General features: G+C 43.4%; 1 protein-coding gene across 3 annotated transcripts in view; it reads left to right on the forward strand.

The window, feature by feature from the left end:
- Nucleotides 1–25228, forward strand: part of LIMD1 (LIM domain containing 1) — a 33339-nt gene extending 8111 nt beyond the window's left edge. Inside the window, exons 2-8 of one of the 3 annotated variants that reach the window (XM_021547915.4) lie at nt 2619–2720; nt 14338–14405; nt 15697–15759; nt 17095–17225; nt 18354–18405; nt 19092–19160; nt 20115–25228. In XM_021547915.4, the coding sequence (XP_021403590.4) occupies nt 2619–2720; nt 14338–14405; nt 15697–15759; nt 17095–17225; nt 18354–18405; nt 19092–19160; nt 20115–20252 (623 nt within the window). In that variant the 3' untranslated portion in view covers nt 20253–25228. Of the gene's footprint in view, nt 1–2618; nt 2721–14337; nt 14406–15696; nt 15760–16499; nt 16568–17094; nt 17226–18353; nt 18406–19091; nt 19161–20114 lie in introns of those variants that run through there. The other 2 variants (XR_014952203.1, XM_077786689.2) reach the window with 2 other exon arrangements.
- Nucleotides 25229–25790: the final 562 nt, after the last annotated feature.

The raw sequence follows: 25790 nt of genomic DNA on the forward strand, positions 1-25790 counted from the left end.
ATAAAAATCTCTTCCCCACCCCACCCCCTTTTTTTTCAGGCCAGGTGTGCTGAGTGTTAGAGAGGAAAGCTCAAGTATGTTGGTTAAAATACTTCAGAATATTGTATCTGGAAAGAGCAAAGACTTATGTAGAGAGTAATTTCACTACTGAGGTTTAATAGGCTTTCAAGTAAGATTTAGCAGATACATGTAAGAACATAAACTAGATTCAGATGTGCCATAATGCCATCTTTCAATTGTCAACCTTGGCACAGGATATGTATGAGTATTTATAGCATGTCTGGCTATTACATAGTTGAGTACATTACAGTTTTTACAGAAAACATTGTCAATTTATTTTAAAAGCCCTTTCATTCCATGACTTTATTTTCCATTTTTAGGGGCCTAAATATTGAAAGAAGTGGGTGAAAGGGTTAATCAGAGGTGAAATGGAGGATGGACTGAAAGGAACGTAGAAGGGTGGTTGGGAAGATTGAGGGACAGGTGGTGGAGGAAGGTTTTGTTACAGATGTGAAAACCTTGACAATTCCTGCAGGACCTGTCCTTTTGGGAAGCCAGAGGAGCAATGCAATGCCTGTTCTCTGGAGCGTAATGGGATAGACAGGAGATGGCAGAGGCAATTTCTGCCCTCCACGGGGTTTGCCTTAGCCAACTTAATAGTGGCTTTTGCCTGCCAGCATCTTTATCAGGCGCTGTGCCCACATTCAGCTGCTGTGCCTTCTGCCTCCTGCTTCTTCTTGCTGCTCATCCGCAGTCGGTGTCACCCAGCTGCTTTGTGGAAAGCAGGAAACAAGCATACTGGTGATATTTTCTGGAGCAGCCACTCATTGGCACAGAGAAGGGGAAAATGCAGCACTTGCAGTGCAATAAATACGTTGGCTCTGTGGAAAGCCTGGTGGGTGTCGTGGAAAATTGGCAGGTTTTCTGCTCCTGAAACTTTCTGCTCCGCATTGCTGTATTCAAGAGGGAGTTCTGAGTTGCTAGCTCTTGTGTCAGATCATTGCACAGAAATTCAGGCTGCCGCTGAATGTGCGCATTCCTGGGAGAGCACATCCATTTGAAAAGCCAATTTTTTCTTATCTTTGCCTTGACGTTTTCTTTTTTAATCCTTTTTCTAATGCCTGTACAGTTTATCTTTCTTAAAATGTTTCTTTCAATAAATGAGATAAACCTGCTCAGTTCAAAAAGAACCAGAAAGTTTTGCTCACTTGGTGCCAGTCTGAGTGCTGGGGTGGGCCCACAGCCAAGTGAGCATTTCAGTTGGTGTAGGATTTGGACAAAACAAGTAACTAATTATTCTTTGCAGCCTTCTCTCCAGGTTCGTGTCAGTGTGGACTCTGTCTCTGAGTGCAGTGGGGCTTGGCACAGCACTAGGACAGCATTCAATGTGCTGGTTGAATGCACACATGCAACTGTAGCAGAGAGCACCAGATCTGCTCTGCAAAAACCTGGGAAAATCAACTGTCTGCTTTTTAGCAGCCATGTGTGTGCTCCTGCAAAGGACTCCTGAGTGGTTTTAGCCCTGTAGTGTGAAAACTGACCACCATGGCTATTGGCTGCAGGAAGGAATTGTTACTCACTCTGGCAGTGCAAGCCTGTTGCTGCCAGGGTTGAGTTACTTTTCAGTGCTGTTGTAAGCACAATGAACTTCTTCATAACTTTCTCCAGACTTTTTCAATTACTTTGGAGCTTGCAGTGCTCCAAAAGAAGTGAAATTTTGTTTACCATCCTTAGCATAACTAAGGATCTTCAGCAAGATAATGCTGTTCCTCCTCCTGGGCCAGTAGGAGTGAGGTGTGACTCACAGTCCCTTGACCAGGGATTTTAAGAGCCAGGATTAATAGGGCTGGATAGTGGTGAAAGGTGAAGTCACAACAGAGTCACTACAGACCAGAGACAGAAACACATAATCAGTTTTTCCTTCACACTGCCCCTTATTAATCTATTTGCTTAAACAGAGATTCAGATTTCTCAGAGGTAGATAAAGGGTGGTGCTGCTTTAAAAACAACCTGTTACAATCACAGGGTAATGCCTGAAGTAAGTAAAACTGGCTTGATGTCCCATTTCCTTAAGAGTGGTAGGTGTCATGTAGTCTAGTTCTGTTTTGTTTGGGAATCATTAGGACCTTCAGCAGGCACAAGTGGGGTCTGAAATGGATGATTTAAAGGAGGTAAGTGAAGAGCTGTGTTTTCCTCATGTAGTTGTGACCAACAAGCTTATCTTACACAATAAGTACCAGAAACTATTGTCTGTGAAGAGCTCTGAGCACCACTTACTGATACTCACTGCTTTTGTGAGGGTCCTTAAGCAGGTTTAGATGTATATAAAGGTTGTCAGGAAGGATGGGAGAAGGCAGGAGATGTCACTATACCTGGACAGTTCTTGTGCAGTTTATTTTTTTGCAAAAGTCTTTCACTGTGGAGGTTTGATGACTGTCATGGCCACTGTTAACAGCATCTCTCAGAGCAGGTGACGGTGATGTCATATCTTGTGGCTTCATTGAGCCACATTGTGCTAAGCTGTTCAGCCACCATGATGAGCTACATGTGTTGTCACCCAGCCAGTGTCTCCAGCCACCCCATCGGGTCCCACTTGTGACCTCTCTCCTCTCTCCCAGGTACCTGCGTGAAGTGCAGCAAGGGCGTGTATGGAGCAAACCAAGCTTGCCAAGCCATGGGCAACCTCTACCATGACAGCTGCTTCACCTGTGGAGCCTGCAGTGAGTATCCCTAGCCCGGCCTGATGCTGGTGCCAGCAAACTCTTCAGGCTTGACATTTTTATGGTGTAAAGGGGGAAGAAAAGAAAGCAGTTATTAAACTATCTCCCAGCCAGAGTCCACTGCAGCTGTATGACTTGGTGGTGGTGGTTGCTGTTTGTTTTTGAAGGGATTGTTGCAAGGCATGTAGAAATGATATTTTGGATTGTGCCAGGCTTCTGCCTTCTGGTATGGGGGATGGTTGTTTTCATTCCTCTGTCTCTCAGTTATAACCACATTTTCTTACGAGAGTATTTTTTCAAAGTGGCAGTGAATATGCCTTAGCTGGCATGTTTTTTGTCTCTCCAGACTTTACTTTTCAGATGGAGCTGCTGCAGGGTAAATCCAGTGGCAGTGTTTGCGCTGCGTGCATTATCTTTTATTTGCTAAAATAATTTTGTACCTCTGAAATGCCTCCAGTTAAAGCATGTAAGTGCATGAATGTCCCAGGTTACAGATCTTGCTTGATCTTTCTCCAGAGAAATGCAACCATGCCCTGAGTTAAGGGGCATGTCTCTGCCAGCTTGGTTTCTGTTTTTTGCAGGGAGGGAACTGGTTACTGTGCAAAGGTATCAGGCTGGGCACAGTGATGATGTGCCCTATGAAATCTACCCAAGAAGCAGAGTTAAGAGTTCAGCTGGCCCTGCTGAGCACCCTGTGGGTCACTTTGTCAGACCCACATCTGGAGTTTGCGGGGGTGTACAGCAATATATGGGTCCTCCTCAGCAGCTTTTCAAGGAGCTCTGTGATGAAAGAACTGGCCACTTGAATTTAAACCATGGCTGTGTTTGTAAGACAGTGGTTTTTTGTTGTGTTTAACTCCAGCAGTAGTAGTGTATTTTTAGAAGTGTAGCTCTATGTGTGGTGGCAGAAAAAATAATAATCTTCTGCTGCTTTTGTATATATGAGTTCAGTTTTCCCAGATAAGACTGAGGGTTTTTCCTCCTGAGTTGTATTTAGGGTTATAAACTCATCAGGACTGCATGTGTTTTATTTGGAGCTGTAAAGTTGGAGTAAATATAGAAAGATGTGTATGCTTTTCAATAATAGCTGAGCCTTGAACTATGCCCATTTCCCATCTGTCCTACACCAGCTGCTCTGCCTCACCTATGTTTTTAGTAGAGCATTTCACCATCATCTGACTGTAAACAGGAAAACTGAAAAGAGAGAGTGTTTTTTTTTTCATGTAGTGGCAGTTTCCTAGAGGCTCAGAAGTCAGCTGCTCACTTTTCTGCCCTTTCTTATAAATTAATTTGAAATTAATTAATATCCTCCCATGGAGAAGATTCCTGGCTGCAGCCAAGGCTTTGCTTCAGTTACCTCTTGCTCTCTAGGGCCAGGCAGTCTCTGAACTGCCCTTGTACCCAAAGCTCCTGTTAAAAATAACCCAGCAGCAGGTTTGAGCTGTCTTAAATTTTTAAAATTACTACCATGCAACTGGTGCTTTAGAAAGAAACACTTTTGGTCCTCCTTTTAAAACGAGTTTTACAATCTTTATTTTGAGACCAGCACTAGAAAAGTAGTTGTGGGTGCAGAGGTATCCGTGGTTACACCTGTTTGTTTGTCTGTGTTTGGTTAAAAATTAACTTAATCCCATTTCTAATGAGGTGGGTTGGTGAGGGCTGAAATAATAGCTATTTGCTCCTTATTCTAAAAGTCAACCCTTTCCAGACATTTCCAGTGCAAGATGAAAAGGTGTGGATGTCAGATGAGATTTAGAAAGATGGAAAGAAGCCAAGTTTAACAAAGTAAAGCCCATTTTCACTCTTAGCCAGGCTGTAACTGAGGAGTGAGTGTGCTGAGTAGATATGCTGGGGCAAAGGGTTTCAAACTGAAAGTAAAATTGAAAACCAAGGCTAATGAAATGATGGGAGGAGGGTAAAAAGAAAGGGGTGTGGGAGCAATAATGATATTTCCCTCAGTACAAAAGACTGTATTTCAAAACAAAATAAAAAAGGGGAATGTAGGTCACGAGCAAATACCTAATTCAGCTTGTTATATTTAGGAGAGTAGTCATGAAAGATAAAGTCCTCCCCATTGTGGCAGTGGCCATACTAAAATGGAAACTGTAAGCAGTGGCAGCTGACAGGATGGCATGGATGGATGGAGGGAAAGATGTATGGTGGCATGGGATTCCCAGCATTCCAAAAAGAGTGGTGCCAGAGGGAGGCCTCAGAGTAGTGGATGTTTTCCCTCCTGTGCACAGACCTCTACAAGCAGCAAGGTTTGCAAGAAGCCCTTCCGTGCAGGGGGCGGTTTCCTGCGCTGCCCCTGCGGTCTGCGGGGCCTTGGTGCACCAGACCCTTGCTCCGGAGCTTTGTGGCCTGACCTGTGCTGGGCTGACTTTCTGCTTCATCAAACCTCTGCACTGCGGCTGCTTGGGGAGGTACAGGACGTCCTGCCCTGCAGTCAGGGAGGAAACCTACTCAGGGAGGAGAATCATGCCTTTCGAAGCCCAAAGTAATCTCCCAGCCCCACAGACCATCAGTCGCTGGGGGGATAAAGGGCACACACTCTGTGGTGTCACAACATGACACATGCCCCTCTGCAGGCTTTCTGTCACCCGTGTCACTGCAGTAAATGCAATGAGGCCATTTTTGTCTGCAAGAAAAATAAATACTTATTTGGTGTTGTTTTTCTAGCTGCCAAGCACATCTTGAGCAGCCTATGTGGAAACTCTGGTTTCTAGTTGAAAAGTAAGTAGTGCTTTTAAGGTCAAGTGGAGTTCATCTTGGACACCATCCAGTACAAACTTGACTTTGAGAAGTCAAGGTTGCTCCTGGTTTTAATCCTAAAATTTCTTCTTTGGTGGAACACTTAATATCCCCCACTCCAATAAATAAAACATACAAAATTACCTATTAAGGTAAAGCATATCGTCTTCCAGATATTTATAATCGCTGTCCACTGTTTTCATTTGAGCAAAGATTTCTAATTTTGCTCCTAGTTGGATTTGTGTCCAAATGCGCATTGGTTTCCCTGACACAGAAAATCAAGAGGGTCTAAAAAGCAAGGGGTTATGTGGGGGGGTGATACCCCCCATATAGTGTAAAATTTCCTTCATCCTCTGCTTCCCAACACGCATATGTTCAGAGATAAATGATAGAGCAGTTTGTTGAACAGGGCTATGCATACACTACAGGGTTCACTTGGCAGGAAAAAAAATGTACTGTCTTATCTGAGCCAATGGCATGTAATGCAGAAAATTTGGCTTAGAGGTCAAAACAACAGATTTAGAATTATTACTTTGGCATAAATGTCTCGTTTATCTTCTTGTTTGTTACAGGGCAGAGTCACAAACAAGGCAGTCTTTTGCAGAGAGAGAGGAAAAAAACTCAGGCTCTTTCTACAGGATTAGTAATAAATGATATTTGTTTTACAGGAGGGCCACTAAAGTAGGTTAAAAAAAAAAAAAAAAAAAAGGCTCCAAACGCCTTGAGCCGTTTCCTGCAATCTCAAGGTGTCTGTTTCCGCCTTGGGGTTTGAGGATTTTTTTGCAGCTTGTTGGACAAAAAGTTGTAGCTATCAAATGGTTTGTTGCATATTAAACATTTAAATTAAATCGCTAATCTATAGCTCTGAGGTATAAAAAGATGTGTGTGTCTCCAGATGTTTGTATTTTCAATTTAGGTAGTAAACCGACCTTATAAATTATATACTTTTAGCTGGACTGTATCACTCTAACCTTCTATGTTAAGTTTTAGTGTTTTCTCTTGGATTCAACTAGGCTTATCTCCAATGCCACAGGTTGCCTGGAAAACAGACCTTTTTGCCCTTCTAGAAGTGTAGTTTAGAGCATAAGAGTCTTGCACTTGAGCCACTTGGTCCTCAAGAGGAAATCTGAAAGCTAAAAAAGTGCAAGGGAAATGTAGGAGATGGCTGGGAAAGAAATCAGTAGGCGAGGAAGGAAGTCAGAAAGAAAGAACTGATTGCAAGGTGATTTGAAGGAGTGTTTGATGTTGAACTACAACACAAGGGCTGTGGGAACTCAAAATGTCTCTCAGACATTTTTAGAGGTTCCAGGCCTTAGTCAGAGGCATTCTAGACCCTAGCAGACAGCTAAGAAACAGCTGTGATTTTGAGTTTGAGCTATAAAATAAATTACCAACTTTAGAGGTAAAACAAGCAATCACAAAAGGTTAGATAGTATAGTATAAGTAGTTACAAAGTAGAGGGGAAATTTTTTTAGTATTGTACAGGGGGGTTTTAACACATATACAGGGGAGTTTTCACTTTGTACATAAGGGTCAAAAGTTCTAAGATAGAGGAAAGTAGGCTAATCCTGTTCTTCCTCTTTCTTTTTCCTTACCTCCATGTTCTTGGTGATTTTAGCACTCACAGATTAGTTTAGAGTAAAAAAACACTTAGCAACATAAGTAGTAAGTATTAGAGAATAATTATAAACATATTATACATAATATATCTTATAAAAGATAGCAACAGCCCTAGGCAAAAGAAGAAACGAAGAAGACAGCAGATAAAAAAGATGTCAAGGTGTATATGTGCCTCTACCCAAACCACTGATCAAATAGCCGCAGTCCAAAAACATAATCTATTAAATAATTAGCAATAAACTGCCTTAAGACCAAACAGCTAAAGCCTGCAGAGTTTTTCTTTAGAAACACAGATTAGAAAAAAAATTTCACCACCACATAAGACCCCAAAGCAAAGCCAAAGTTCTCACAGAGGGCCAAAGTGAGGACCAGATTTTGACTCGTTACTGCAAAGAGTCGGAAACCTTGCATGTTTGCTAGATTACAGGATTTGATCTTTGACATGTCAACATCACTGCATTACTTTATTATTCTTTTCTATTTTTGCAATCTCAGATTAATGCTGATGTCAGTGTAGGAGTTAACGGGCTGCTGTTCAGTGACAGACTTTGAAATCACACAAGCTGGCTGCCTCTTGCCTCCCTCTGGGCATATATATATTATATTTAATATTTCACAACATAGTTTTCTTTAAAGGTATCAAGAGTCATTTACTGAACTAGGTAGCTAAGTTATCAAAGCAGTGTTTTCTGCAAGCTTGGGCTAATTAGTCTTGCTGCAGTGCATTGCAACTTAGAGCAATGCAGCTCTTGGTATCTTTGGGCTAATTATGTTGAATAAACATGTTCTGTGTTGGTATGTAACTCCTAGAAAAAGAAGACTGTGATTTTTATTGGCACTGTTAAATAACTTTAGAAGCAGAAAGTAATCTTTTTCTGCCCATGTGACTTAATCCCAAACAGCAGGATAGTCAGCCCTACTAAGTGTATTTCTCCACAGCCACATTTATGTGTATGGTTATCTTCAGATGCAGAAACTGCCATCTCTTCTAGTGAAGGCAGAACTTAGTGCCTATAATTGGATAAAAACCCACCACACCAATCAAATCACTAGCAAAATGTGCAAATCTTCAGAGTGAAGAGTGCAAAGCATTGCCAATAATCCATCCTCAGCATCCCTTGAGTAAAATGATCATGCCAGAGTCTGCATAGTAAACAATATAATTTTTTAGCAAAAATCATGTCAGAAAATATTCAGGTATGCTTGGGATTTAGGGCACAGGCAATTCACCAGTACATTTTTCTGCTTCAGTCTAAATGGCTGTTATGTTCTTGCTGACTCTTTGTCTTCAGTCTCAGCTCACTGGTGAAAAATCCTGTTGTTTGTCACAAGAAGTGCTTGCTATAGATGAGAAAAGCCAGGACAGCTTTTACTATAAGGTGACAGTACTTGTTCCTCTCCTGGCCAGATTTCAGGGCAGTAGTGATCTGAGGCCTGAGTTGAAGGGTCTTTGGCATGGATCAGGTGTCCTCAGTAGATATCCTTGATGGAAAGGTGCAGATGTTCAGCTCCATGAGGGGATGGAGGCAGTCAGCGATTTATCAGTGTAATAGTGGTTTCAGGCAATTGCATGTGTTTTAGTGCTGGCTCAAAGTCTGAAGTCATTAGGACAATGTGAGGAGAAAAAAAAAAGGTTTAAATCTCTAATGGAATAAATTTGCAGTCCTTCTAGTCTTTCTGTTTTATAATATCATCTTCAAAGTACTGTTTTCTGTAAAGAACAGGCATAGGATTAATTTGTGCTGTAAAGATTTTAGTGTGTTTCTTGCAACGTTTTAATGATACTGATTTTCTGAGTAGTGTCTCAGTAAGCAATGAGGCCCTTTCCATAACCAGAGAAACTTAAAAATTACTCTCTCATGTCGTTTCAACATACAGTTAATTAATCAAGGTCACAGAGATTGCCTCCCCCTCCTTCCTCCTTTGAGGCTCTGTGTGTTTCGATGAGTCACTGGGTGACAAGGTGGGAGGCCAGCTCTTGACAGCCACTGGGTTTTGGCACATTTTGGGGAGTAGGGTACTGTCTCCAGAGTGATGCAGAGTGGCTGAGCACAGGGGTGAAAATAAGTCACTGAGCAGGGACTATCTGGATCAAAAGCACTGCTTTGTCCCAGGATGACTGTGTTTTACCTCTGAATTTTGATGCTTGTAGGGGTTTTCCCTAAAATGAAGAACTCAATATCTTCTTGCAGTGTTTTGTCTGATGGCAGAGGAGAGGTGCTGCTCAGTTGTGTGGTGTGCGGTGATTTTGCAGTGTTTCTGTCTGGGGATCCGTTTCTGCCCTCACCTGTGGTTGTGTTGCCATTAGAGGCAGCTGACCTTTCTTATGTGTGCATGTTTTTGGCTTTCAGTCATCAGATCATTTCCTGAGAGTTTTGAGGGTTTTTTGCTTGGGTTGTTTGGTTGTTTTCCTAGTGCCTCAAATGTATGGTGAGAGCACAGAGGGTATGTTTTACCATACAGCTGGTGTAGGTGAGTTGAACATCTTACGTGGTAATGGAGTTCCTATGTTGTAGCATAGTTTCTTCTCGGAGATATCCTATCCTCCTGCCCATGCTTTCAGTAAGACTTTGATGTGTCCTGGGATATCTGCCATTTGTCTGATTTGGAGGATGTACAGGCACTGAAGTGTTACCCTTTCATGCAGGCTCAGTTCTAAAGCAGGTTGGAAATATTGAAGCTTGTGTGTCAGCCTCAGTGCTGCATCCAGCTTTAAGAGTGCCCAAAAGAAATGGGACAGATGTCAGAAGCTAAGCAGAGCTTAGTCAGGTCTGATGCCTGACCTTGTCTCCTGCACATGGTAGGACACCCTACTGCCTGTCAGCAGGGTATCCACAGAGGGCTCCCAAAACACACGTGCTGACTGAATGTAACGTACCATCAGTAATCACATATCCAAATTTATTTTACAGTTGTGGTATTTGAAAAAGCACTGGTTTTTGTAATAGCAGAGGCTGTCAGTGTGGAAGGGACACAGGAGAAGCTGCCAGTCAGCAGTGATTATTGCCCATCTGCTGTGGAGATACCACAGGGAGTTCCATGGTGCTTAGATATGGGATAAGTGAAGTCTGCACACTGCCTCCCCATCAATGCAGCAATCCTGGTTGTGTATCTCCATAGAGCCCTGGGATCCAGACAGGACCCTGTTCCATTATATGCATTTATGAGCTATCTCTTGTCTTTGAACATGGGTTTGTGACCCCACTGTTTTTAAAAAATAATGGAAAAGCAACTTCAAAAGAGAAAGTTAAGTCCAAATCCCCAGCAAGGAAATTATGCATCTCTCAGGATCCTCCTTGCCAGGGACATTTCAAGTCCCTGGTTAAACTCTCTCTGCATGGTCTTCAAAAGGAGAGATCATTTGAGAAAACAGTGGACAAAAGCACTGGCATCCTGGGAGTCCAGCCTGATGGTATGCCTATTATGAGCTGCTAAGCAAAGTGTGTTTATTTTAGCACAAAGGCACTAGTGACTAAGCTTGAAATATTTTGAAATTGGTGCCGAAATGACCTCGAGGTCATACTGTAGGTCCCACAGCTAAACAGATTAGACAGACATGTGAGGGATGAGGAGTACGTAAAAGCTGAGGGCTCAAACTTCCTGTCAAAAAGGTGAATAAGATATCTTGTAAAAACAAGTGAAGAAAGGAAGGTTGAAATACCAAAGAATTTTAATTGTCTGAATCTTTTCAGGTGTGAGATAAGCTAAATTTAGGGTGAAGTGAAAGTCAGGAGCCAGCAGCATAAGACATGTAGTAGAACAATTGATCCTGAAAGCAGCAAACCATGCATTAAATATTCCTGGGTTTGTCAAAGGATATTTCATCATGATACAAGTTGAAAGTAGTTATTAACATGTGATTTCTTATATGCTATTTAACTTCTCAATCCTTCCTTTTGGTGAAAATAAAACATCATCTCCATACTTAAGTGAAACCTGTGCCAGCCTCTGCGGGCACAGTCAGAAGCATTGCTTTTGAGTGGGACTGGTTTAGTTTAAGGCACTGTCCCATGGCAGGGAGCTCAGTGCAGGGACAGAAGTCACACCCACGCTGCTCTGCACTGTGGGGCAGTCCCAGTGCTGTTTCTTTTACTGGTGTGGCTGCAGCAAGAACATATACTTCCCAGCCCCACTGGGACAGTCCCCAGCACAGCCTGGGAAGCTAGCTTTTCCTGCATCTTATCTTCCCAATTGTATGAGAAAGTGCTTCCTAGCTTTTCCTGCATCTTACCTTCCCAATCATATGATAAAGTGCTTCCTCCTCTCAAAGAGACACTGGGAGAATCCATCCTAGAAGTGTGCAGGGAGAAGTTGAGAGCAGCTGGGAAGAAATGGGCTGTGTTTGCATGAACCACTCCCACAGTTGCTGCAGGAGCGCCTGATTACTCATGGGTTTTGCTAATTTCCTTTTACATTTTTGCCAGGAGCTTAAAGAGAGTCATAGAGAACTAGTTAAAATGCTTACCTCTTCCCTAATAAAAGTAATTAAATCATCCCTGCCCTACCTCAAAGTGCTTTTGGTTTCAGCAACTCTTCAGGGACTCACGTGATGCCAATGGCCAAATTATAAATCCTTTATATAGGGTTTATCCCTCTGCTGAACAAGCTTACAGCAGAAGCGCAGATATAGCATACTGGCTGTGGCACCTTCACTGAAGGTCTGTTGCCATCAATCTTAACCTGCTAATGTCACCATGTTAAAAATATACTGGGTGCAGAATGGCTGGTAAATGCTTTTTTTGTCACCATGGAAGAATGGCATTGTGGCAGTGATCCAAACCTCATCCCTTCTGTTGGAATGTCTGCTGCTCACGCACCAGGCCTTCATCCAAAGAAGTGTTTCTCGTTGCATGGCCCCATGTTTGTTTTTTCTCACCACTGTCACCTTGTCTTTAAGGAGATACATTACATGCGGGTGGAAAGTCACTTAGGCACCTGCCCATTGCACTGAACTGGAGTTCTTGCTACCATGTAATTTAAAACCAAAGTTAAATGGTTTTGTTTGTTTTTCATTTTTGGGAGTGCCAAATCCCAGTATTGCATTTCAGTCAGTGGGAGGTTTTCAAGAGTACTTCTTGCTGTATTAGGCTTCTTGTTAACTTGTTTAGGACCACCCTTGACAAAGGTGATGCAAATCTCAGATATTCCCATGCCTCTCCTGTCCCTCCTCAGAAACTGTGACTCTAGAGGTGCTGCTGGTGAGCATGCCAGGATTACCTGTGGACAGGCAGACACACAGGTGGGGTTATCATGCAAATACACACCCTGGGTTATAAACCACAAAGATTACATGTCCCAGATTAGATACTTTCTATTTTGAACTGTGGGCCCTATTTTAGTTTCAGCAACCTTGGCAACATAGGGCAGATGAGAAAAATCAAAGTGGGATGCTTTCAGGATTGTTAGGTTTTCTTCCATGCCCTTCTTCAATCCAATGTCTGCATTGATGCAAGGGTGGGCTGGTGCCCTGGATTATCTCTGACCTTCAGGTTACATGGTTTTCTCTAACAGGGATTAGAAGAGAATGGGGGACAAGGACTGTGATGGGGCCATGTGCTTTAGGCTCCTACACTAGTTCAGTAAACACAGAGCTGAGCAATGCCCACAGCTTAATTCCTGTACATGCAAACCAGGGCTTGTTCCTTGAGAAAACACACTGCCCTGTCCTCCACCTGCCCCACTGCCTGAGACATGGATGGGGCACTAAGGTCTGCTGATGAAATGCTGGGCTGGCTCAATTCACTGGCAAACCGTTGGAGCTTCCCTGGAGATGCCCCACTGGGACAGTTCCCAGTGCAGCGTGGGGAAGTGATCTTTTTCTGCATCTTGCCCTCCCAATTTTATGATGAGAAAGTGCTTCCCTCACCTCGAAGAGACACTGTGGGCAGGCCATGCCTAAAGTGGGCAGGGAGAACCTGAGAGCAGCAGAGGAAGAAACCAGCACGAGTTGTTTCCCAGCCTGAGGGTGCCCTCTGGCGTATGCAGAACACTGTAATACTTGTTTCTTGAAAACTCGCTTGTTTCTTGGGTTTACTTGACTTCCTCCTTTCCCTAAAGCCTTACAGCCAGCATGGTTCTTTGCTGAAGGCTGCCAGGTAGGTTCAGTGACCCCCAGTCCAGTCCGTGTGATGTTCACATTTATACACTCCACAGCTGACAATCACTTTTTTTAGTGATACTGGGCGCATTCAACATGTCAAGCAGGAGGCTTCTGAGCCTCAGTGTCTCAGAACCAATTTCCTTCCAGCAGTGCCTGGTAGATGTCCAAAGCCAGCCTGCAGCAGGTCCTGCTCCAGCTGTGCCTGGGCAGTGCCCTGAGCACTGTCTCCTGGCCCACGCTTGGGGCTCCAGTGCAGAACCATTCCAATGCCAGGCTTACATTTCAAACCCTGGGCTCAATCAGGAAACCAGGCTGCAAAGAGCAGCTTTTTATAAACAAACAAAACCTAGCCCATCTTCCTTGGGGGAAGTTTAGGAGTGGTAGCAGTGTGAGCAAACATTGCCATGATTACATGGAACTGAAAACAGACAGTGAATGGGAGGCATAAACACAAAAGCTGAAGTAAATACAAATCTTCTCCATATATAGAGTCCTTTCTTGGAAAAACTTTGTCATCTTGTGTTAATTATGACATTTGGATTTTACAATTTTTTTAAAAATAATTTCAAAGCTTTTTGTTGGCAGCTGCATTAACAAATGTGCTGATAGGTAGCAGAGAAGCTTGTTGAGTGCTCTAGTGTTGCACTCTGCTGGGGCAGAGCAAGTGCGCAGGTATTGCAGTGCATGGTCTGGCAGCTGCTGCTCATAGCAAAACAGTAAGGTCGTGACATCTTGAGGAATTAAATGTGGGTCACTCTCTCTCTGCCCTTTCTTCTTTCCTCCTTGCTCCTTTCCTTGGGTGTTTTCCAGCATGAGTCAGTGCATCCTGCCTCACTCTTCCCAGAGTTACAACACGTGGTCATCTGCCAGGAGATGGTCCAAGCTTGCAAAGCTTCTACCTCCTACCCAAACGTGGGACTTTTGTCCATATCCACCATCTGGTATTCATCAGCAACCACCAGTGGAAGAGAGTTTGGCAGGCTGATGTCTGGGAAGACCGATGCTGGGGTTAGGTGCTCTTTTCCAGCTATGTGACATCTGTCCTTGGATGTTTTCATTGTTGTTTGCTTCTCAGTAGCCAGGTTTTGATCCCATTTTCTCCCTGCTCACTGCTGATCTTTGTCTTATCTGTGGATTTTTCCTTAGGTCGAAAGCTGAGAGGAAAAGCCTTTTATTTTGTCAATGGAAAGGTGTTCTGTGAAGAAGACTTCCTGGTAAGCACCCAGTTGACTATTTTGATGAGACATTCAGTGTCACCAGCAGACTCACAGCCTTTCTGCCTGTCAGCTTTGCCTACGTTTCACACACTCCTGGTCCAGCATCCTGCCTGGTCCTTCTGTTCCAACATTTTCCCAGGGCCAGCCCCAGCCATGGTAGCTGCCCACATGTGGTGCTGGAGGTAGTTGAATGACAGCCCCTGGTTTTGTGGCAAACACCCCTACCTGAAGCCATAACCTCCTGTGATGGCTCCTTCAAAGCATTGTCTCTGTGGCCATGCTGAGAATGCAGGAGTGAGATGAACGGCTACAGAAGAATGGGTGATTTTCCTTTTTCACCTAATGGATATCTTAATGGATAGCTTTCTGTTGCCCTGAATGGATTTTGTGTGAGTGTACCTAAGCATGAAGCAACCCCACAGTTCTCTCCTTGGCTGGTGCAAATAAAAATCCATATACCCTTCTGCCCCTGAGTCCTGGTAGATGAAGCCTTCTTTGAGTCAGTAAAAAGTTGTATTTGCTTACTTATTGGTGAATCCTAGGGATTTCTGTCAGAGAGGGGTAAGGTCATCTTCTTTGTTCTCTTCAGTATATTCTACATAGGATGAAAATAAAAGCATTAAATGCACCTAACGTATTTCATTTTCCAAGTTTGCATTTCCTTCATTCAGACAGATGATGTGCTGTGCCCAAGGTGCATGTCATGGACATGACAGACAGTTCCTTACCAACAAATCTCAGGAAAAACAGGAAAAAAGTTGCTATGGGCCAGACTTGACTGCTGTCCTAACAGTGAACTGGAACAGTACCACTGACCTCAAAGAAGCTTCAACAGAATTATAACCATGTAACCAAATAAAAACTTGGCTTTCCAAGCCTATATATACAGATACTGTGACATAAATATGTGATAAACACAAGTAGGTTCTTGTCTTGTAGATTCTTGTGGTCAAAGAAGCATGTAAATGAGTCGTATTAGTAACTGCCTTATTTGCATGTGCATTTATGGTATTTGTTTTTATACTTTAAAGTTAAATTTTGGACTTGGAAGTTGCAGGAACTTGTACTCTTTCTGATACTAGGCAGTCAGAATTATAGATAGAATATCATCTGGAAACCCATCCACACCTTTATTAACGAAAAAAGCATTGGAAAGTTTAGTTTTCCTGTCTAAGGAGCACAGAAAAAGGACCAATAAGAAATATGCAAATAAGACTCCACAGTACACTGTTGTTTATGCTTGAGTGGTCTTGTGAAATTTTAAGTTAATTCTTTTCTGTCCTTGCAGTATTCTGGTTTCCAGCAGTCGGCTGACAGGTGTTTCATTTGTGGTCATTTGATAATGGACATGGTAAGTGATCATTGCTTTAGGAGAAAAAAACTCCCACAGCTTTTTACAAGAATGCATCAAAAGCAAAGTATATTTATATCCAATGCTGTTTGTTATCATCTGGTAGTTTGCTTAGTGCAAGACTGGTATCAGAAGGAAAATCCACTGAGCCTTTTGTTGATATTTTCAAGGAAGTGAATCTGGCACACTACTGTATATTGTGCAGAGACACTGCTCTGCCTTTTTTCAGAGTGTGGTGAAAAGCAGAGCTTCCAGGTCTTTCATCCCTTTTGGACTTCTCTGGACAGCGTATCTGTAATCCTGTTGATGCTTCCTGCGCAGCAGTGTCGTGGCTTTGCAATGCTCCCTTGCTGTGAAGCATCAGTGCAGTTCCCTCAGCCTGTCTTTCCTGCAGTCAAGCTGTGGCTTTCCATGTGTCTTCTGGATTAAGTCACTTCCTTGTTGTTTTTTGTGGGTAGCAATACTCTGAGGAGCTGGTTTGACCCAGGGTGTATGATCCAGACCTCAGTTTAGATCTATGAAGCAGGATTAGCCTACAGCAGGTACCATCCATTCCAGATGTGCATGGGGTGGGCGTCAGCATTGAGTTAAAGGACATTCAGAGGGAGACTGGTATAGTTGGTGGGTATAAGACTACAGCTGAGGCAAAGAAATTAGGAATTTCTGGTTCACAGCATGCCTCCCAACATTTTCTAATGCTTATAATTAATTATCTTTGTTTGCCTGCTTACACTGGAAAGCATTACAATTGGAAGCTGTTTCCTACTCAGAAGTTTGATCCTTCTACTGACGGACCATGGTATTCCAGGTAGTGAATTGCAGCTGTCGAGTTCAACACAATTTCCATAGAATGTGCTAATTAGAAAGCCAGGCAAGCGAGTACAAAGCCCTTCGATATGTAAGGAATTATGAAAACCTAGCAATAATACTATTTTCAACTTCTCATGAAGAATATAAAAGTGTATTTCTTTTGTTTGGCTGGTACATCTTGCCTTGTGATCTTGCTAAGTATTCTCTACTTGTTGACTTCAGAAATTATTTTCTTTCCTTTAAATTTTGTCACTTCTATCCTTTGTCATGCTAAACACCTTGACTGAGTCTCTAAATTGTTTTTGTACCCATGAAAATAATTAATATCTCTAGAGCCAGGTGCCATATATTGATTCCAGCTGCCCTTTCCATCCTTGTTAACTGATTTTTCAGATGAGACAGGGGAAAAAAGACACAGCCCAGGTGATAAATATACAGCATTATCTCGTGTAAAGCTATGTGTTTACAATTTTCACCTTTATTGGCTCTTGATGTGCATTTTTCCTTTCTCTTGCTCTGTTGCAGATCCTGCAGGCTCTAGGGAAATCATATCATCCAGGCTGCTTCCGATGCGTCATCTGCAACGAGTGTCTGGACGGTGTGCCATTCACTGTAGACTCTGAAAACAAAATCTACTGTGTGAGAGATTACCACAAGTAAGGGCAAAATAAACAGCAGTGACGTTCCAAGCAGCAAGCCTCTAATTTAGCTTTTCAGCTAGTTAGCAATGCAGATTAATAAAATAGGGGCAGGGTTAGAAGTTTTGAGGACGGGGCTAGACCCTAGAAATTCCTCCTCTCTCCTCTTATCCAGCTGTTGACTCCTGTGTAAGTCTGATGAAGCCAAATAACCTCTGGGCTTCAGCTGCCCCTTCTGCAAAGCAGAGAGTGAGAAATAGTGTTCCTGAAGTGTTCAGTGATGTACAAAATTAGTCTGCTTTAAGGTAAGCCTGTGAATGCCTGTGGAAATCAATGTGATTTACTTTTTGAGTAGTTGAATGCCTGAATTTGTCTTTTAAGGAATCACCATTGAATCTGCAAAGTAAAACTTTTACCCAGTTCTAAATTAAACAACTGATAAGTTCACTTCAAAATCACTTCTTATTTAGACATTGAAATAAAATGGCCATGCGCTTGGCTGGTAGCTTTGGTATTAGAGCTGTGTACATTTTGTGTGTCCTTCTGGCTTGCTTTGGTTCTTGCTCCATTTTCTGAGCAGGAACAGTATTAAGTATTGCTCAGGCAGTCATTGGAGCTCTTCTGTGTTGTGACAAGACTAAGCTGTTACAATCCTGTTGCCAAGATTAGTGCCCCTGTATACCATCATTATTCAGAAATAATTCATATTTCCTTGCAATTTAATTTAATTAATTATTGTGTTATAAGGCCTTAAGAAGCTGTGCAGTCATGCGGTATTTTCTCAGAAGTTTTCTGCCCAGAGGCTGCCATTTTTTTAAATGTATTTTTCTGGGGACAGTCCTGCTCCATTCCTCCTCATTTTCTTTTCCAAATCTCTCAGTAGCAGCCAAGAATTTTATAGGGAAATGTTGTATTTTTTTCTGGCACTAACTGTAAAATATAAGGTCTCTTTTTGCCTGATTAAGCAACGTGTGCCAAGCATTACTTAAGATAAATGTTAAAATGAATTTATGATCTCAGGATGCAAGGCTTTCCTGTGGGTAAGTCATTTACAGCTGCAGCTTTTCAGGTTATCACTGAGAACATACAGACCTCTCTTTTTATGTTGATCCATAACTTGCCTTCAATTTCTTGTTGCTGTTCCAGAGTTTTAGCTCCAAAGTGTGCAGCATGTGGACTTCCCATTCTGCCCTCTGAGGTGAGAGCCTTTTATTCCATATCCCCTTGGGGGGGGAGTGTCAGGCCTTGCTCTCTTTCACACTTGACCATGTGTCAAGATGAATGTGCTTCTGGATGGAGAGAAGTGGTCACTTCCTCCAGAGTGCAGCCCTTTGGTCTAAGTTCATGCACTCTTCTTGAGATGTGACCCTTCTTTTGTTGAGTGATGAAGCTTATTCCTCCTTGGCCAGGCTGCGTTTTTCATCTCCTGCAGGATTATGCTGCTGCTGGTTTTATGTTCAGAATTTTCCTTTATGTCAATAGATGCTGATGGTACTCATGAATGTCCTCTGTGTGACTACTCTGGGACAAACACATTTTAATACTTGGAGATGAATCTTAGACGAAACTGATTTACAATGCTGAAAAATGTGATCTACTGAAATTGCCAAGTCATTAATTTGTGATATCTGATAGATGTTACTGTTAAACAGAAAACATTTTTACACTACTTGTGTCACATTTTAGAGGATATCTACAGTCAGTCAGTGATGAAGCTTTACTATAAAAATAACTGCAAGTGGTAGGATTTATTTGTGGTCTCCAGCCAGCTGCCCAAATGCATTTCCTCCACATTCATTTTATTGCAGGAAGCAATCTACAGAGTGCATGTGTCTGATCCTGCTGTAATCCTTTGTAATTTCTGCTTTGCTCAAATGCTCACAGGGGTCTGATGAGACCATTCGGGTTGTGTCCATGGACAAGGATTACCATGTGGAATGTTATCACTGCGAGGTAGGTCAGCACTTTCTCAGGGAGTAGGCGCTTAATAGTCATAACTGTTATTATTTTTAAAATGCAAATACATCTCCTGCCTTACAGCAGCAGTAGATGAGCAATTCAAACCTTTCAGTGTGAGACCCTTTCTGTCAGTAACTGAGAAATTTCCAGATTGAAGACAAAAGTTTTTGCAGCAATGTGTTTCTAATTTCATTTGCTACCTGTAAAGTTATGGGCAACAAGTTAATTATTGCTTTTCAAACTTGACAGTTTATTCGTTAATGCAGGAAGCACAGTGACTTAGTGAGGTCTATTGCTGCCCCTCTGAAGCCTTGAGCTCCAGATCACATCAGTGTATCTGATTTCCAAGTCAGATTGTTGAAAAATGCTAAAGTGGTGACTGATCTCATGGGGTATAAGTTACCTTCACTCTCATGAGAAATGAATGTGTGTTTGGGGCTGGAGAAAGGATATGGCTGCACAAGAAAAAATTCCAGGAGGTGCCAGCTCTTAAAAACTATTTCGTCTGTGCAGGGCTTCTCAGAAAGCTACCATATTTCTGATTGAGAATTAAAATAAATAGTTGTCTTTTCTCACTGTTCTTATAATGCAGTGAAAAGAGGCCCTGACTCCACAAGCTGATTTCACATCAGTACAACTGTAATGTGAAGAGGTGAATCTTACCTGGCAGTGTAAGGAGACACAAGCATATTTAAAATACAGAGGTTGCACCTTACCACAAAGATAAAGTTTATTAAACTGTTTTAAACAAATTTGTACAAGGCTGCCCATCAAAATTCCTATGTCAGATGTTTTTCTTCTTGTGGTACATGCTGCACCTGTTTGGAAGGAGCTGTTGGCTGGGTGTCATCTGTCCTTGTCACAAAATCACTTTCCTAGAAGCCAGACCCCAATTGACACTGAATGATGAACACAAGCTCTAATAATTTGCATGGCCTCTCTTTGCAGGACTGTGGGATGGAACTGAACGATGAAGATGGACATCGCTGCTACCCACTGGATGAACATTTGCTTTGTCACTCCTGTCACCTGAAACACATAGAGAATGGCACGACCCCAGCAGCTGCCTACCAGCACCACTACTAGTCAGCGTGGCCAGAGTTGGAAAGTTAGGACAGAAGACTTGTTACATGCTCTCCCTTCTCCCCACCTTCAGCTGATTTCCTGTGCATGTTTTTCACCAGTCAGCAATGTTCCTGTCAAAGGATATGAGAGATTTTTGCTGGATTCACCAAGTTTGTATGCTTGTGGGTTTCAGCTGCATCAAACCATATCTACTTGACCAAGAATGTGGCATGTTAACTAAACTGATCAGTTTACATTTACATGTCTTTTTCTGCCTCCTGGAGGTTCCTCTGGACTCATTTTAGAAGATCCTTCAGTGAAAGCACAATTTGCTCTCATGCCTATGAACTCTGGTCATGCTGTACACAATTAAAAAGCCAGAGTCTGGCTTGCCTGCTTACCAGGGATATCCCATCAGTCTACTGTTTCCTGAAAGCACATTTCATCAGGCTCCCTGAAGGACACCAGCCTATTAGTACCAGCTTTTCAGACACTCTCTTTTTATTAATTCTTTAGGAAAAGAAAAATGTCTGTGCAAAAGGGCACACTCAGACCTTTCAGTTAATTTCCTGAACTCCAGTATCAAGTCTGGCTGTAAAAGTACCAACTCCAAGCACAAACCAGGCAGTGCTGTCTGGCAACTGGAGGCCAACATCCAATTAAAAACAGAACAAAAAACTGGAACAAGCTAGGCTAAGTTACTGCAATGACTTGGGGCCCAGGCTCGTGTGTCAGAGTCTGAACAGTGGATCATATTTGGAAAGGAAAAGTCGGGATGCTGAAAGAGTGGAGATGGGGGAAATCCACCCTCATACTTGCTTGCGGAGCTCCCTTTGGAAAAAAGTTCTCCGTATACGAACAGTTGCCTGAGTTTTCCAGTTTGTCCTCACAGCTCAGCCCTCAGCCTGGCTATTCCTTTTCATAGTGTTTACCCAGCAGAAAGCCACTTCATAGTGGTGCTTATTTAGAGCTTGGGGAGCAAACTTGAGGTTGTTATGAAGGCTTTGTCACACAGGGATTTAGAGCCCAGCTCCACAACCTGAACTCAGATGAGTATGTTGGCATAAACAGATTTACTCCATTGAATAATAACAGCTTGTCTGAGCAAGGGGTTGGAGAGTTTGGCCCTTACTTTCCCTTCTGCTGAGAAAGCAAGAAGGCAAATTGTTTCTTGTCTTGACACCACCCTCCCCCTTCCCCCCCCACCCCCCCAACTTTATAGTCAAATTTGTGCAGGCCCTCATGTACTGGTACTTTTGTTTAACAAAAAGTTCTTGATTTAAGGTCTCAGATGGAGTCTTAACTGTTCTTTCTTTGTGTGGAAAATTAGTTAAATCCTCATGTATCTATGCTGAAGATGTAAATTCTGACTGGCAAAGGATGGGATGACATTCTTGGAGATATTTTCAGTGTGGAAATAACAATAAATTAGCTGAGCCATGGCACTGGGACACCCAAAAGGTTCCCATGCTGAAAACCCTTTACAGTTCAACCAAACCTCTTTTCCAATAGCATGGATGTAGCTTGAACTTCACTTGATATGGTCAGACAGCAACATGTACTCATCTGGAGGAGCACAGGTGTCAGGTAGCAGCAAGTTGCCTGTCTTTGTGCTAGTAAGTCATCTTGCCTTGGCTGAAATGTGAAACTGCCCCAGCCCGGGGAGCTTGGTGGGCCTGGCATGGAGTTTCATGGTGCCAACTGACCATCCAGCCCTCTGCCCCATTCACTGCAAGTGCCTCTGCCTGTTTCCACTGCTCTTCAGGATGGGGATGGCAGCTTGGGGCTGGAGGCTGGTCTTCCCTAGAAGCCATCCAGAGCTTTGGTGTAGCTTGGCTCTGCAGCACCATTTTTCCTGGAGACATGAATCCCTTTAGTGAGTGACTGAGAGCTCAAGGGAGGGCATTTTAGCACTGTGAAATATATCTTCTGAGAGTTTTACCTGTGATTTTAGAGGAGGTAAAATTGACCCCAAATATGTGAGCCCTCCTAGAGCCTTAAATTTAGCTGGTTAGGAAGGGAATGGAATCTGACACAAATGTAAGCAAGATATATCGAGGGCAACATCCAGGGCAGATCCCATAGTGCTCTCATCCCAGTGCATCCCATCAGCTTGTGTCCTGCAGCACAGCTAGGCTGGAGCAGGGAGGGGTGTTCCAGGTGATCTCAGGACTGTCTGAAGGGACTGAAGTGGAAAATAACACCAGTTCACAATCCCTAGTAAATAATTCACATAGTCCTGGGCAGGTGGTTCTGCACCCTGGGCTGCTTTTGGCAGTGAAGGCAATGAGATATCAAAGTGTTTTTTTTTCAATTGAGCTGCAGACACCAGCTTTGGTCATCTGTTGCTGTCTCTGAAAGACCAGCTGCTATGTAGTTCATGCTTTTGCTACCTCTTGATTTTTTAGATCAAGCCCTTGTGCACATTTTTTGGCCTTAATTTTATGAAGATCTGAAAACACTACTGGGACTGGTATTTTGTTTTTAAACTGCAATTTAAACTTCTGTCTCACTCTTTCAGCCTTCCCCAAAACCCCAAAATAAGCAGGAGAGAAGGGAAAGGGGAGAAGGACAATTTTCCTTCATGGAAAGCCTCAAGGGCAGCAGTTCGTGGCAAGATGTCTTGCAGGAGCCCTCTTTGCATTACCAGAGAGTTTGGCCTCTGCTCCCACACAGTGTCTTCTTACTCCTGTCAGCCATCCTGTATCTCTCAGCACTGGGGAAACGAAGGCTGCCCTACTTCCAGTTTAAAGGTCCCCTATAAATTATTAAACGCTAACACTATCCTTTCCTGTATTTAAAAAGAGCTGGGAGTGACAGTGTGAAGCTCTTGGAAAAAAAGGAGCCTGTGAGCTTGTGGTTTAGAAGCTAAAGTATCTACTGCACTGCCCTGCACCCCTGTGTGTGCTGACTTGCACTGCTTGTATCTCTGGGAGGTCGAATTCCTTTAAGCTCAGTATTATTTCTCCCTGGCTGTGAGTGTCTGAGTCTGATGATGATTTTCCCCAGCTCTGCAGCTGCCTGGCAGCAGGAGGCAGGGGCATTCTGCACAGGGGAACCTTCTCCTCCTGACCCTTCACCAGGCATCTGTGGAGCTGCAAGCCCTCACTGCCTGCCTTCAGGCAGCTCCCCCAAAGGGAGAAGTAGCACTGGAGCTGGAAGTATGAGGCTTTGCGTCCTCTTCAGAAGAATTTCAAAAAACATGTTAAATTCCACCTATCTCATTGGGTTTTGCTGTTCACGTGAACCTTGTTGCCTTTTAATTTATTAAGAAGCTATGAAAACATGCTGTGAAAAGTTAGTCCTGATTCCTCCCCCAGCAAGTTCTTTTGACTGTCTTTAAAGTAAGGGACCCTTGGAAGTCCCATTGTGCTGTTAATGAGTAACTCTCATGCAAATAGTTATTCAAGTGAATTCCCTGAAGCCTGCTTTCAGGAATCAGAGCTTAAAAGATTTTTTCATTCAGATCATGCTGTTAAATTTCTATTGCTTAAAATACAGAAACTCATTTAAATAGGGATTTTTGCATAAGAGCCGGGAGAAAGTCCCAGCTACAGAAGCAGCAGACATTTTTGTGTAATTTAAAGTGTAAGAAGCACCTGTGATTAAAGCAATTTGGAAATTGCCCTGATGTTAGAACACAGGGAACAGCAGTTTCTAACGCTCTGGTAAGGAGCATTTGAAAAGATCTGTGGCTCTTCAGTTTCTGAATTTCATCTGGGGGCTTTTAAAATGTTTTCCAAGTCTTTCAAGGTTTAAATGCCCTTTTTTTGGTTTTGTTGTAGACCTTTTTACTACAAAGTGAATAGCTGCTTAGTCTGTAAATGATGGAGTTTCATCAGCAATCAGGTGTGATGTGGCAGCCTTGAAAGGGGAAAACTGGGTGTCCAAGAGCTGGCATGGGTCTGGCTGGCCATTCGAAATAAAGGATTATCTTTTTTCTTGGATAAAAAAATCCCATGTGAGCCTTGACTACTTGCTGTGTGCTCACTTTTGGGGTGGTGTGTGCAGTTGTGTCCATGCACATGATGTGTGGTAGGTGCTGCCTGTGACACACCTGCCTTTCACACCTCTGTGCCCATGCCAAGTGCTTGGAGGTGCCTTTTAATGTGCGTCAATGTAATGCCAAGTTGACCCAGGCTTCATCACTGGGCAATACTCCTGGAGTCAGTAGCTGCAGGCAGGGAAGGACTATGACCAGATACACATCCCTTTCCCCCATCCTGTGACTGCCTGTGCCATTGGGAGAAGCTGGGAAGGGCTTTTCATCTCTCATCGCACAGCATTTGTGCATGCATTTGGTTTTTTTTCCATTTCTGTGTGCTGCTGCTCGCTGGCTGCAGCAGCTCTGGCTGTCCTCACTGGAGCTGACTGGGCAGACATCTTCCTGTCACGAACTGAGAGAGCTTGGAACTGCTCACCCACCCTTTTCCTAAGGAGAAGCAACATTTTCCTGAGCAATAAAAATCCTTACCTTGCTTTTTTCCAGGGCAGCCAGAAGTTGGTGTGGCAGTGCATCTGCAACCCACTCAGACACGACAGGAGATGGGAAGAAACTGTCCCTACGTGCAAATACACGGCAAAAAGTCCTGTAAAGGCAGGAATGCCCTGTGGCCCTGGCAGAGGGATGACTGGGCTGCAGTTGCCAGCCCTGTCGGCACCAACCCTCTTCCCCACGCAGCAGGTCTGCGGAGCACAGCCAGCCAGGGACCCAGGCACACACACCCCCAGGCTTTGCCTTTCTGGATCCAGAAAGCAAATCCAGAGCCTGCATAACGATACTGAATGGTACTAGTTATTTTATGTTTCCTTCAAAGCTCAGCTCCGGCAGAGAGTATTTTAGGTTTTGTGCTGGTGTAACTAACCTTAGCCTCCTGTGAACACAGCCCTCTTTTCTTCTGTGCTGTTAAGTATTTATAAAGAATGGAGATCAGTAGCAGAACGAAGCCACTGGCCTGTTGTGATTTCAGTGATTAAAGACAGTATCTTAAGCAACACTCAGAGTCGAGTCTTTCCTAAACTTACAATTATTGTCATTGCCCAGAGTCCATAGTAAGGGGACTTAGGCTGTGAAATGATGGTTTCCCAACCTCTTCCTTCTGTTCCTGCACCTCAGTGGCTGAGGGTGAGGAGAACCACCTCAGTAGGGTTCACTGGGAATTTCCAGTCCTTTGCAGGCAGCTGGTATTTGCTGCAGCTCCATCGGAGGCTGTCCTGTTCTGGCATCTTTCTGGGGAAGCCCAGGTCTCAGGCTGAGGGTCTGGGGAGGGATGTGCTGCATGTGGGAGCAGGCTCTGACCCCAGCATGGAAGACTCCTTTGCAGCATTGGTGGGGATGGGTTCCTTGAGAGTTTTGGGTGATGTTCCCATATTCTCATGGTGCCCCTGCTATCAGCTACCAGATGTCTCATGGCTGAAGACTGGATGTTGGCCAAGCAGCACTACAGCAGCTTGGAGCTATCAGCTAAAACGAAGCAAATACATAGGAATAACTAATTATAGCTCCCCCTTCTTGGGGCAAGAAGCTGCCCAAACGTTGGGCTTGACACCCAGAGAGCT

Source organism: Lonchura striata, chromosome 2 (assembly GCF_050655825.1).
Source record: "Lonchura striata isolate lonStrDom1 chromosome 2, ASM5065582v1, whole genome shotgun sequence".
NCBI classification, from domain to species: Eukaryota; Metazoa; Chordata; class Aves; order Passeriformes; family Estrildidae; genus Lonchura; species Lonchura striata.